Source organism: Perca flavescens, chromosome 15, assembly GCF_004354835.1.
Source record: "Perca flavescens isolate YP-PL-M2 chromosome 15, PFLA_1.0, whole genome shotgun sequence".
NCBI classification, from domain to species: domain Eukaryota; kingdom Metazoa; phylum Chordata; class Actinopteri; order Perciformes; family Percidae; genus Perca; species Perca flavescens.
Genome location: NC_041345.1, coordinates 4,851,407 through 4,865,126, shown reverse-complemented (window position 1 = coordinate 4,865,126; position 13,720 = coordinate 4,851,407). Strand labels below are relative to the sequence as shown.

Here is a 13,720-nt window from a genome sequence, read left to right as displayed (position 1 = left end):
CTGAAACAGTCGCTTAACCCACCAGACTCCATTTAAAAAAAGCAATACTTTTAGCGTGTATAGAGCCAACATATTCTCAAACTATGTGTTTATTTCAACCACAACTAGAGTTGTGATGGTTGGAAAAGTGGAAAGACGACCCATAATGGCTTTTCATAGTTTTTTTGTTTCTGTCTACTTTGAATGAAGTGTGTTTTACGATGCTAAAATTGCTGTTTATTTACATGGAGTCTGGTGGGTTTAGAGAATGCAATTTTGCAGATGTTTTTATGTTTAAAAAAAGGATCTTACTCTTTAACAGAAAGGTCGACCTCCTTAGAAATCCTTTCCATAATGTTGTCAGACACTTCGAATAATAATCTGAGCCTGTCAGCGACAAAACCAGCCCTTTTGTGAAGGTAAATACAAGGTGCACAGTTGCCCTATTAACTTACATTGTAGCTTGTTTCTCCGCTGCCGACTGCAGCGATCTCGCTTAATACTGGACCGATGTCAAAGACTGTTGTTCCCATCAGTCACTTAGACACAGAAACACAGGATGGTTGAAGAATACCATAGTTACCCTTTAACGGCATGCTTTTTCCTTTATCGGAGCGGTTTTCTTTGTGTTTGAAATTTTTTTAACAATTATTTTTGCATGTTAAAAAAAAAAAAAAAAAAATCATGTATATATATATATATATATATATATATATATATATATATATATATATATATATATATATATATATATATATATATATATATATATATATATATATAACATGATAGTTTATATATATATATATATATATATATATATATATATATATATATATATATATATATATATATATATATATATATATATATGAATGATAGTTTCAGCGTCAGTAACATTAACCTCAATGTGTGAAAGCTGCGTGCAAATTGAGCATTAAAGTGTTGACTGACGTGTCCAGAGTGAGACATTTTAGCAACCACAAAATCATAACCTCTGCCATCAGGATGGCAAGTTAAAAAAACAACAAAAAGCATATTAAAAAAAACTGCAGTTGTAATACTCTGCCTGCAGGTGGCACAAGTTTCAAAGTGCTATTGTTTCCGTTGCCTGTAGGTGGCGCAAACTATCATCTACCACTGCTGTTTTCAGCCATGCCTGGAACTGTTGGCACATGGCTTTGGGTGCTGCGCATCAATGACACAATGTCCTTGTTTGCTATTCAAAGTAGCTACAATACGCCTGAAGAAATGTTTAAAAGTCTTGATTTTGAGCGTTTGGCTTTATTTTCTCTTTTTATATAAACCTATGTTTTTGTTCGGTGTTTTTGTATTGTCCTAACCATGTATAGAATACATGCAACTGCAGTACCACGTCCTAATTGTATCTTGTATCATGCAATTGAAATAAATTGGGATTTAATGACGTGGGCTCTTCACTGAGTGTGAGCTGCAGCAGCTCTAACAGGAGACGCACTGGTGCTGAGAGACCAAATCAATCGATGATAAAAGAAGCCCAGTTTGGTGGACGGATGGAGACGTCTTTCTCATCCTTCACCTCATCCTTGATGGAACACGTTCACATCCACAATCACCCATGTGCACGTGTACACGCACGCATAACCGTGATTGTTTTCCTTCGCCTTGTTTTTTTATTGTCCCTTCACTGCCTCAGTCCTGCTGCTCATCAGTATTCCAGAGGAGTAGGAGATGTTGTGTAATGATCACATCGACACACAGGGGAGCAGCGTTGCGTAACAGCAGCAGCCTCAAAGGTGTGTGTGTGTGTGTGTGTGTGTGTGTGTGTGTGTGTGTGGAAAGGAAAGGAGGGGCTTTGGGAAATGGGAGGGGGAAGACAAGGAGAGGAAAGGATCAGGTGGTTGAAAGGATGTACTGTAGGGGAGAGAGGAAAGGATGCCTAAAGAGGGAGGGGAGAGCAGGGGGTGAAGGAGAATGGGATAAGAGAGAGGGGGAGGGGGGTGCAAACAAGATGGCAAGGGGATGGACAGAGAAAGATGGAGAACAGGGATGCAGTTAAAAACATGTGAGCAGAGGGAGGGAGGGAGGGAGATGGGATGCATGTGCATGTGAGTGGGCGATGGAGACGTGGAGGAGAGCCAAGGAGGAGCCCAGCCATGCATGTTAATGTCACACCACTACATGTTACTACAGAGGGCGCAGCGCAGTGTGTTCACATGAGCGAGCCAACCTCACAGCTGGCTGCATTGGACAGACACACGAGCGCACAAGACAGACAGCGCCCGGATGATGAAATTTAAAGTAATATCTGTGCTGGGATAAGTCCAGCTGAAGTGGGTGGTGAGCAATCTGGCTCCTCGCCATTTGAGAATTTCATCTTTGCTTTAAATTATTGATCGAACATCACTCGTTTACTGCAAGAAGAGTTCTGGCATTTCAATTTGAGGCTTCTCAGGGGGATCTACTTTTCATAATTTTTGATCTGCAACATGTTCATCATCAACTGACACACATTAGGCTACTGACCCACTAAGGAGGTGAGATGGGAGCTCGCTGTTTCTGTGACCAAGCTGAAAAAAAAAAAAAAAATTCATGTCATGCTACATGTCTGCATTATTTTGTCCCATCAGTCACACAGCTCTGCATTCCCATAAACAATGAGGATGACACAATCAGCTTATTTTCCCATGCTTATTTTTGCCAATCTGTTTTTTTTTTTTATTACAAACTTAAAAAAGAATCTGATACAATAAGAAACTGCAGTAGTAACTCCCCATTCCCGAGGGGCAGCACAGAAAACAGGTCATTGCATTTCAGTAGTGAAAGATTCATTACACATCTACAGGGTGTACAGATCTGATACAAAATAGGAAAAAAATAATAAAATACAGGCAGGAAAGAAAGCACTATATTTATACATCATCTGAACTTTGAATTATATTTATTTTACTCTTAAATGTTAAATTTGACATAGAAAATAAACTTCTTTTATGACAATGAAATATCCCAAAGTGCAAAATAAGACGCACACATCGATATATAAGCAAAAGGACATCAGAATACAAAATTCTTGTTTTTTTTCCCTCTTCATTAATGTTCAACCCCGGTTGTAGAACAGCCTGCGTTTGGAGTTTAAAACCCCCCCCATCTACTGGAGCGGGTTTCTGTTCAGGTGTAGAACACAAACCAGCATTCACCAGGATCTCTCACCTCAAGAGCCCGATTTGTACGTAGAGGACACACCTCGTTTGCTCGGAATAATCTGACAAATATGGAAAAGAAGAAAAAAAAGGAGTCGTTTTGGACATGCAAAAATATTTTTTTTTTTAAATAAAAAAAAAAAAAAAAAAAAACTCCACGACTCAAGACAAAAAAAATAAATTAAAAAAAATCAGTTTCCTCATTTATTTCCCGCAGGCCATCTCAACCAGGGTTGACTAACAAACATTCACAGCACATTCATTTCCTTCATCCTCCCGAACCTGCCGTAACACCGCTTCCTATGGAGGAGATATACTGGATTTCCCCCCCCCCAGGTGCAGAGAGGTAGAAACCCCTTGAATCCTTCAGGGTAATTTAAATTATGGCATTACATTGCACTGGAGAAGGGTGAGCATCTGTGTAAGCAAAGACAGTCTGGGATATGGCTATAGTATCAGGACCAAAGGACCGGGCTGATGGGGAGAAGAGAACCCACTTAAAAAATTTTAATGAACAACAAGAAATGTTATGGGATATACAATATAAGGGAGGTTAAAAAGACATTTTGTTCATTTAAATCTGATTATATCTGACTTTACGTATGTTGGGGTTGATGTGAAATGTTTAAATAAGGACGGGGAAAAAGAAAAGGAAAGATATCGGTGGACAATTTTTCAAGGGGAAAAGAAATTAAATAAAATAGGCAGGGTGACCACAAAATGCAATTAATTCACATTAAAAAAGGGAAAATGGATGAATGAATTTGAAATGTGGAGATTTTTGGTTTAAATGTACTGCCTATGGGAGTAGTGTTGTCAGACTGCCCTGGGAGCACAGCAAAGAAAGTGATATCAGCCATCTTTTCCTACACACCCACTGTAAACATTCACATCTTAAACTTCAAATCCAAACTTGAAGAATGAATACATTTACCCGTCTTTTTTTTTCTTTTCCTTCTCTTTTCGACAAACTCTGTACAAGGTACAATACACATTCAATACTTTTATTTTGTACATCTTTTCATTTTTGTCTGAGTTTGCATATATTCATGTTATTTTCTGAAAAAATAACCTCAGCATGTAAGAAACTAAACAAATAATCTGAACATAAGAACTTTGTATATACATATTCCTGGACTGGTCATGTCTTACTTATACAAATGTAAGTGATAATTCTGCAAAAAACAAAAATATAGAAATAGTGAAATAAATAAAAAAAAAAAAAATTATAAATGCATCTTTCCCTTGACAATCAATAACGTTTGCCGAGGTGTGCCTCCCCACCCCATTCCCTTGAAAAGAAATAAAAACGTGCATGCGTATGACGAGCTGTCACATTGCAAAAACCAGCGTGAGCACAAGCCAAGGGTCCTCGGGTCCTCTTATACAAAACATTCAAATAAATGGACTTGGGCCGACAGCATCTCCTCACCAGCATGATGCGTTTTTGAATAGAAAAACCAAGCTCCATCTTTTCGTGACAAGCTGAATAAAAAGGTGCCACTACCAAACAGAGGGCAAAGGAATGGCGCAGCCTCGGGAGCCCAGTGATAAAGTGCTGGACGGATCAAATAAAAACAGAGTTACCCTTCCCTGTAGCGACAAACCAACAATCACGTGGCCCTGGCTGGTAAACAAACCGCTGTTAGAAGCGGCAGACTTCCAGAGATCTGACAAGCTATCCAATAAAAGCGACAAGAGCCACAGAGCGCTGAAGAACATTCATCTTTGTATCTTTTTGTCTGCATAACTGGGTAAAAAGAGAGACCTGAACTGTAGGATTCTGTTTTTTTTTTTCATTGTTACACAGCCAGGAGGAGAAGAGATCGCTGAAGAATTTCAAGGAGGAGGGAGAGAACGGTGCGAGCCTTTTTTGCTTCAATACCATTTAAGCTCACCAGAAACGTGGTCTGGGTTTTAAAGGGTCGCTCTCGACGCCAATACAGCCTGGACGACACAAGAGGCAACCGAACCCTCTAGCTGCGTCGCTCTCTCCCTCTCCCCCTCTCTCGTTTCCTTTCGGTCTTCCCTTTTCTCCCATCTCCCTCTCTCCTCTCCGTGCAGAGGAAAACCTCTCCTTCATAGTCAAAGTCATGCCAAGCCATATATTGCCATCCCTGCTGCTGCATCCCCCCCTACGCCTCGTCACCTTCACACGCCGCTGACTGGAATTGGGTGCACGTGCACACACATTTCTGCGAATGTGTGTGCACGTCGGCCCTTTTAAAATACACGTATGGAAGTATAACTCCGATCCCGGTGTGTATAACTGAGGCAGCGGCGCATTGTTCTAGTCTAAAAATGCAAAAGATTGACTTGCTTTTCACATTCACCAAGGTTTCCCTGACCTTCCCAGCTGCAGTTTCCCCCGACAGATCCGATACATTCTACTACATCACTCCCCTAACACCCCCGACGCTCCCGTCCTGCTCACTCCGCTGCTCTCCCTTCATTTTAAAACCCACGTCATGTAGCCTACACATCCCAGCTGACCGTAAACCGCTTCCAATACAAAGTCAAATCGGGCCCGAGTGCGTTTCGAGGGGTAACGGGGCCCACCGTACAAACAATGGGTCTCTCTCCATCACGCGGCGCCACAACAATACAGAACAGGACTACACACACAGAGACAGCAGAGCCCCCCCTCTGTATTTGTAGCAAGTAGGGCAGAGCAGATTGCAGAGCAAAGTGCTGAGCTTTCCACAGCCGTTGTTCCCTGCAGGACTTGGCGAGGTCCTTTTTCACAGCATGACACTGCAGTGCAAAAAAAAAAAAAAAAAAAAAACGGAGCTGTACTAGAGCCGGGTCCATTAAACTACAAGTCAAGAAAGAAAAAGAAGAAAAAAGAAAGAAGTCCCTCGCATTAACATTCAATGCAAAATAATATACAAAGAGATTGGCAACAACTCAAGGTAGAAAAGGAACTCACAACCCCCCTCCACCCACCCACCCACTCCTGTCATCAAAGCCAACACACAGAACGTGATGAGTAACAGCAACGGACAAAAGGGCAGGCTGGGGTTGGGGGGGGGGGGGGGGGGACAGAGGAACAAAAACACGATCACATGAATTATTCGGTGGACGTGGTATTTTTAAATCTTTGTAGTAAAACTAATTCTTAACTTGTGTTAGAACAATTTTCGTTAGAAAAAAACTGAAAATATCTGGAGCGTCATTGTCCAAACCCACCTCGTCCCACAACAATTCTTTTCGTTACAAATGAAGGCTTAGTTGGCCAGCACGACCGGCTGGAAGGACTGGCTGGGATATTGCAGGTTGTAGCTTCCTAAACCCTCGACAAACGGCGGCTTCTCCATGTAGGAGATTCCTCCGTTGCCGCCGCCGATGATGCCCACGCTCTGGCCAGGGGGGGGGCTGGAGAAGGGGTCAAAGGACGGATGGGTGTTGACAGCGTGGGGGGGTTGGAATGGGCTGGCATGAGGCTGCATGGGCTGGGTGTCGGCATCAAAGTAAAGGGGGCCTGGGGATCCTGGGTAGACAAACTCTTTGGCGTTGGGAGAGAGCTGGCTGGCGATGGGACCTCCGAGGGAGTGCAGGGACAGGGACAGGGGCTTGTGCTTGAGCAGCTCCGGCGCCGAGATGGTGGGAGGAGAGCGCGTGAGCATCCTCTGGGCAGGAGGTAGGACCGCTCCGGGGCCGCCGGCCGACCCGGCCACGCTGCACTTCTTCATCTTGGTCGAGCCGAATTTAGTGGCGGCGAAGCTGGCGGTGGTGAAGGTGATGGGCTGAGGACGGGCAGTGGCGAGAGCGGAGGGCGGCTGCTGGGCGGAGAGGTAGGGCAGCCCGCCGCTGGGAGGAGAAGGGGTGGAGGTGTTTGAGGAGTGGGCGGCAGGGTCGGGGGGCGTGCTGGAGCTGGGGTAGCTGAAGAGGCCGGGGCAGGGCTGGCCAGACAGAGGCGTGGGAGAGCTGGAGAGTGACGGCATGAGGGCAGGGGACGCCTGGCTTCCGATCGGCACAAACACCTGAGCGTCTGGGTTAAAGCCCAGACTCTTGGCCTCCTCCGCCTCTGCTTCTCCTTTACCCTCTCTGATCACCCCCTCGGCCCTCTCGCCGTCACAGCCGAGTCCGGGAGGGTCCTCCAGGTAGAGAACCTTCACCGCCCCCTTCTCTCCGATCTGGTAGGATACCTCGTACGGGTCAATCCACACACTGAGCTCCGCAGGGACATTCGCGCGCACTTCCTCGGTGTCCAGTCCACTTCTCTTGGCAGCCAACTCCACCACGGGGTCCCTCGGTGCTCCCAGGTGAATGCAGCGGAAGGCCGAGCCCCTGAGAGGGGCTTCAGGGTACCAGTGACCCTCAAAACGAGACATCAGTATCCTCTCCAGCTCCTCGCCAAACAGGTCAGCTCGACGCCGAGGCAGCTTGTTGTACAGGTAGGACACAATGAAGTTGAGGGCGACTTTCACTTCCAGATGCATGGCTGCACCAGGTTGGCGCCGTCGTGGGACGAAAGGGATCCAGAGGAGGCTGAAAGTGAGGCAATGCAACTGGGACAAGGAGTTTTTTCCCCCCTCTGGCTTATTGTAAAGTTTATGATTCCTTTAGGGTCACCATGGTAAAGGCACCTTGAAGGCTGGGGCAGCAGGTTGCAGGCTGTCTTTTTTTTTTCCTCGACAAATATGTAACAATGTTTTCAGGTCCCAACTGTGAAGAAAAACAAAAACAGAAGAAAGCGGTTATTTTACCTGAAAAGAACCAGAGGAAGATTTAAGGGGTGATCAAGGGAGATGGATCAAAAACAAAGAGGGAGAGGGACACGGTTATCCAGCTGCAGACAATTAATCAGCCTTATACTGTATTTTATGGAGATAGAAAGCCTCGGTTGTTTGGGGGCTGGAGTGCCACGAGAACAAATATTTACATTTTAGTTTTTTTTCCGGACACCAACAGCACTAAAATATACTGAAATGTGCATATTATTGTTATCTGCCGGTTCAAAAATGAAACTAAAATCCCCCACACACAAACCGCATCATAGGAAGAATAATGCTGCCAATTCAAAATGCACCGTTGGTCACAATAAACTAACAGAAACTTGTGCGTAGGGCTGCAACTAATGATTATTTGCATTGTTGATTAATTTGTTGATTATTTTCGCAATTAATCGATTAGTTGTTTGGTCTATAAAATGTCAGAAAATTGGGAAAAATGCCGAGCCCAAGAAAAAAAGCCCAAGATGACGTCCTCAAATGTCTCGTTTTGTCCACAACTCAAAAGATATTCCACTTACGGTCACAGAGGAGCAAAGAAACTAGAAGATATTCACATTTAAGAAGCTGGAATCAGAGAATTTTGACTTTTTTCATAAAAAAAAAAGAAGAAAATGACTCAAACCGATGAATCAAATTTCAAAATAGTTGTGGATTAATTTAATCGAATAATCTTTGCAGCTCTATTTGTGAGATCCTCGTGAACGTGAAAGCTTTATTGATTTACATAATTATTTGAGTGGCACACTCCAGCCTCCATATAGATCACTGCTCTAATGTAAGCAAGACATATACACGCCTGCATGTACGAGTCCAGTGGAAGGGTCACTGCTTAACACGCTATGAACTGAGACATTTACTGACCTGTGAGGGCATTGAAACAATGATTCAATTATTCATTAATTTTTTTAAATCAACATTTTGTTGTGAAATGCCTTTGAAGCCATCAAAGATAGATTCAATAGAGTACTGGAAAAGGAAGTTGATTCTCAGCGGAGTGCTCGACACAAAATCCAATGAGCATAGTTTAAAAAAAAAAAAAAAAAAAAGGTAGCACATCTCAAATTTCCAAGTTGAGGAGGACAAAATACTCCCATTACACTTGTTTATTTGGCTCACATCACACACAAAAATATGCTTATGTGTTTTGGCACAGAGCTTTCATCAGAGTGAGATTTAAAGAGCTTTTAGGGGAAAGTGTGAAAAGCTCACCATAATGCCTTTTGGTGTCAAATTATATATTTTTATAATACAGCATAGCAAAAATAAAGAAGATTTGTTATGCATGAGGGGAAAATATCAGTTTCACTGACACTACAGAATGGATCTGGTTTGTTAAGAGGTGAGCAAATGAACTTACACCCCCACTATTCTTATTCAACGACAGACAGCGCTGGTACAGGTTTTATATTTTGGTTTCAGCGACTGCAAGATCTACTGATGGATGTAACAGATGCTGTGTTGTGTGCTTCATAAATCCTTTATAATCTGAACCCGATCCCATGGAGTGCCTCCTGCTTAATGCTTCAACACAGTCACGCCGAGTCCATTCGTTACCATGCAGAGTCAAACGGAGGGCGAGATCACATGCAAAAAAGAAAAAGAAGAAAAAACAGACCACAAGATTTATAAAAGGAAGAGGTGTAAAATGGAAGGACAGTTAGTTGACTTCACAGAACACCATTTCCCACCATGCAGTGCGTGGCGTGCGATCACCCCCTCCCCTCCCCTCCCCTCCCCCCCATACGCATACACACAAACAATTCACTCACATTCACTTCCCTGCCAGATGGGGATTCAGCAGCTAAGATTAGAAAGACGCCACCGATTAAAGACAATTCTAATGTTATTACAGATAAAGCTGGAACGCAGGGCTCCGGGAGTGCAAGTTCAAGACGAGATTTACATTTCCCCTATCGCAGGAAAAAGGTGACATTGAAGAATAAGATTTGGGGTGGGGGGGGGGGGAGGAGGGGGGTTAGAATGGGCTATAAATACAGCCCTTTTTGCATCATCTATGGTGCAAATTCCTCTCCTCTACCAGAGTTAAAAATGAGTTGAAGGGACTGTAGAAAAAGGATCTTTGAGTACAGGAGAATCCACCGGTCCATCACCTGCAACAGCCATCATCACTAAAAGCCTTTTAGGTGTGTGAGTGCACACACAGCTAAGCTACTTACAGCATCCCTATCTATCCATCTATACTGCATTTGATACCTCTCATTATAAAAAAAAGGCAACAGCAATATACTAAAGATCCAATGTCATTCAATGACATTAGAGGAATGGCTCAGTTAATATGTGCAGACTTCTAAATCATAAATGGTCTAAATCATAAACCACAGCTTGCAATTTGAATAAAAAAAAAACTCCAAATCTTTCATGGTTATAAATCCCCTCTCTGTGTTCATATTTGTATTCTTCACTTGCAGATTTGTCACACAGCTTAAAAAAAAAAAAGGGGCTGGATTCATTTTTCCCAGGCCTGTTGTTGCGGGTCAGAGCAACAACAGCAGGATCCATAGTGCTATTTTTGTTTACATGGACTCATTATCAGAGTTGCAAATGTGTGACACTGCGTGCTGCAGAGCATCCACTACATGCCAGGTTTTAGCTTTTAAGCACCAGATCTACAGCGAGTAGCACAAGATAATGTGCAATACATACACAAAATAGATATATGAAGGCAAAAGCCCCTTTAGAAATATTATAATTGGGAGGGTTAAGAGCAAAATATAGAGGCCTGCCTGAACTAAGGGGGTCACCACGCACATACAACCACAATACAATAAGATATTATTGTGATTTTAGATAGATAGCTTGGTCTATTGATCCCAAACTGGGACATTTCTGTGTTACAGCAGCAAGAATAAGACACACTGTTCCTTTTGCTGAATGCCCCTCACTTGTAGTTTTCTCCCAAAAGAACGGATTAATATGCATAGACGTCTTTGAGCTGGGAATATGTTGCAGATGCCAAATAATGGAGTTAAATATGCAACGTGAGGGTGAGATTGGAGAGATGCCATCCAGGTTTGCATGTGTGATGACAAGCTAAGATAATAAGAAGCAGGGTCTACCTGGGGGGGTGGGGGATTACTGCCATATGTCAGTCAAAAGGCACCGGAGCAGAAAGGACGCTGGTTCAGCTGATATGCAAGTGAAGTATCCCCCCACATTATAGATTCTCGATGTAACGTTAAATTAAATTAAATTATAAAAAGGCTAATTAAGTGGTGAACGTCCTATCGACCGAGGATGTGCTCAGAGCAATGAAGAAGAGAATCCCTTCTCAGCGTAAACAACACATAAACACGAAAATAAAAACAGCTATAAGCGGACTTTGAGAGGGTCACTTCAGCTAATATATATATATATATAAATAACGGGCGAAGACAAAAACAAAAGCTGAGTCCTCATTCAAAAGGCTGAGCCAGTACAGTCATTCATTATAGTCAGCGCATTTTGGCAAGCTAAGCCCAAAAAACAACACACAGCAACATGCTGTTGACAATGCACATGCCTGTACGCATATTTAGATACATGTATCCCATTTCATACACCGGCTGACATTCAATTACTCACCTATTGTCACTGATGTCCTAGCGTGACTTGTACTCCTGCGTTTCTGTTTTATTCCCCTTGTGTTGTCTGGGATTTCAAGGCGGATTTGTCGAGTAGTTGGTTGAGATGCTGACCACTAGGTCTTTCTGACCTTAGTGGTGTTGATTTATTTCATTGCTGCCCCAGTTCTCCAATGGCCGAAGGGTTTTCCAGTTCGTCTTCAGCTGACAGATTGTATGGAGGGTCCAGAGAAACTTTACTGTTTGACAACCCGGCGTATTTATACACTGTGACTCGCCTACATGCCCGTGATGGCAGGGACTACTTTCTTCATCATATTATAGTAGCTGCTGCTTTATTTTACCATATAACGGTATTTATGCATATTTTATCCTGTCAGCCGATCGTTGATGCCATCTCTATGCACAGTATTTAGGCTATATTAATTTTAACCAGCAGATTGATTTTGAAATAATAATAATAATAATAAAAAAGATAACTCTTCACTCTCTCTTCACTGTCTTCCTCGAAAATTGGAGACGCCAAAACACAGAAAATGAGGACATTTTTACTCCATGTTTACCTAAAGGGCTCTAGTTTAATTGGCGGAGGGATATTTGTACTTTCCTACGGTGCTGAACAATTTGCTAAAAATATAAGCGGTGATAGCAACAGAGTCTCTATTGGCTGAGATGGGGGAAGGACCAACAGATTATTGGGCTGCAGCGTCCATTCAGCAGCTAAAGCAACCTGACTCTTACCAGGGGGTTGTGGGAAATGATGTTCTTATCACTAAAGGGTGCGTTGTAGATTGTTAAGACCATAGACAGTATATAAGGTTAAGACCATAGACTGTTCATGTTTACATTCTATGGTTAAGGTATGCTTTAGCTTTTTGTTGACTCCAGGCTCATTATGAATACACACTTTTTCAGTTTTCTTAATTGTAGGGTCAGGCATCTAGAGTATTTATGAGTTGGGCTGTGATTTTGGACTTTATATTCACCAAAATGAATCAATTTGAATGAATTAAAACACACACATCCACAAATCTTAGTTTTACAGGAACACAGTTGGTAGCCATATTTTAAACCTTCCTTAAGAAGGTGTAAAACAAGATTCATTTCAGGCATATATGTTATTGACAATAAAGTAATTTCAAGGCATTTGAAATAGATTATTGGCTTTTTTATACATTTATTTATAAGTAGGCCTAGTGTGATGTATTGTATTTTAGGTAGAGAATATTTTCAAAATAACATAGGGTTATAAATGACACATCAAGGGAACAGATAGTACAACAGTGAATCAAATGGGCCACCTGTTCATTTTCCATGGAGCAGCCCCAGACTTTAATACTTGATGACATCACAATATTGAGACTTCATTCTCTGGTTTATGGCTTTGAAAGTACCTATAGCTTATGTCACAAATATTAAATATTTCCTATGCCATGGTCAGTGTTGGGAAGGATACTTTCAAAACGTATTTCGTTACAGAATACAGAATACATGCCCACAAATGTAATTTGTAACGTATTCCGTTACGTTACTCAATCTGAGTAACGTATTCTGAATACTTGGATTACTTCAGGATTACTTCCACATTGAATTGCGTTTTATAGGTGTAGGAATGCGGCTATCACATCCAGCTTACTAAACAGGCCTATAATGGTGTGTTCTTTTTATTCCAACTGGCTGAATGTGTACCTGAACAAGCAGATAGATTATTGTATTGGTAGTCCCAAACTGCATTCTACAAAAATCTAACCGCGGTCTAAGCTACCACAAGCTAATTTTAGCTAACGTTAGTTAGCATGTCAAACGGGGCTATAGTCTTTAAACGGCTCTGGAGCTAGTAAATCAGCACCTAGGAGAATGTAAAGTCGCACGTCAATAAAAATAGCAAGGTGACCAGTAAAACTACAGCAGACGACTACCCTTGGCTAATTAAAAAAATAACTTACTTTAAGATGCTTCTTCAGGTTGGAGGTGGAGTAATTTGGAGCTGAAAGGAGGTTGGTTGCTGGCAAGCAGAGGCTGCACGGCACAGTTAGCTGTATTTCATTCTCCCTGTTCGTTCTTTAATGTGAAATGCTGTTTGAATTTCCAAGATAGAAACTTATTGCTGGCCTGGCTCTGTCGTGCCGGTTCCGACTCCATTGTGACTGATCAAATAGCAAATTTCATATCGGGGCTTCTGGAAAATGCATTGTTGCCTTAATTTATTCAGTGAATAAACTCGTGAAACGGAGAAGTATTGTCA

The 13,720-nt window shown here is 42.3% G+C and overlaps 1 protein-coding gene across 3 annotated transcripts; it reads right to left on the bottom strand.

The window, feature by feature from the left end:
* Positions 1 to 6,208: 6,208 nt before the first annotated feature.
* On the bottom strand, positions 6,209 to 13,452 carry tob2 (transducer of ERBB2, 2). 3 transcript variants are annotated; one of them, XM_028599950.1, is made up of 3 exons: positions 11,477 to 11,859; positions 9,252 to 9,415; positions 6,209 to 7,826 (listed from the first exon to the last, which is right to left on the bottom strand). In XM_028599950.1, the coding sequence occupies exon 3, from the start codon at positions 7,598 to 7,600 to the stop codon at positions 6,386 to 6,388; it is 1,215 nt and encodes a 404-aa protein (XP_028455751.1). In that variant the 5' UTR covers positions 7,601 to 7,826; positions 9,252 to 9,415; positions 11,477 to 11,859; the 3' UTR covers positions 6,209 to 6,385. The 3 variants fall into 3 exon arrangements, with proteins under 3 accessions (XP_028455751.1, XP_028455753.1, XP_028455750.1); XM_028599952.1 differs by lacking the exons at positions 9,252 to 9,415; positions 11,477 to 11,859 and adding an exon at positions 13,422 to 13,452; XM_028599949.1 differs by lacking the exon at positions 9,252 to 9,415.
* Positions 13,453 to 13,720: the final 268 nt, after the last annotated feature.

Bases quoted from the DNA above. Each gene is read 5' to 3' on its own strand.
- tob2 (XM_028599952.1), bottom strand. From the start codon at position 7,600: ATGCATCTGGAAGTGAAAGTCGCCCTCAACTTCATTGTGTCCTACCTG.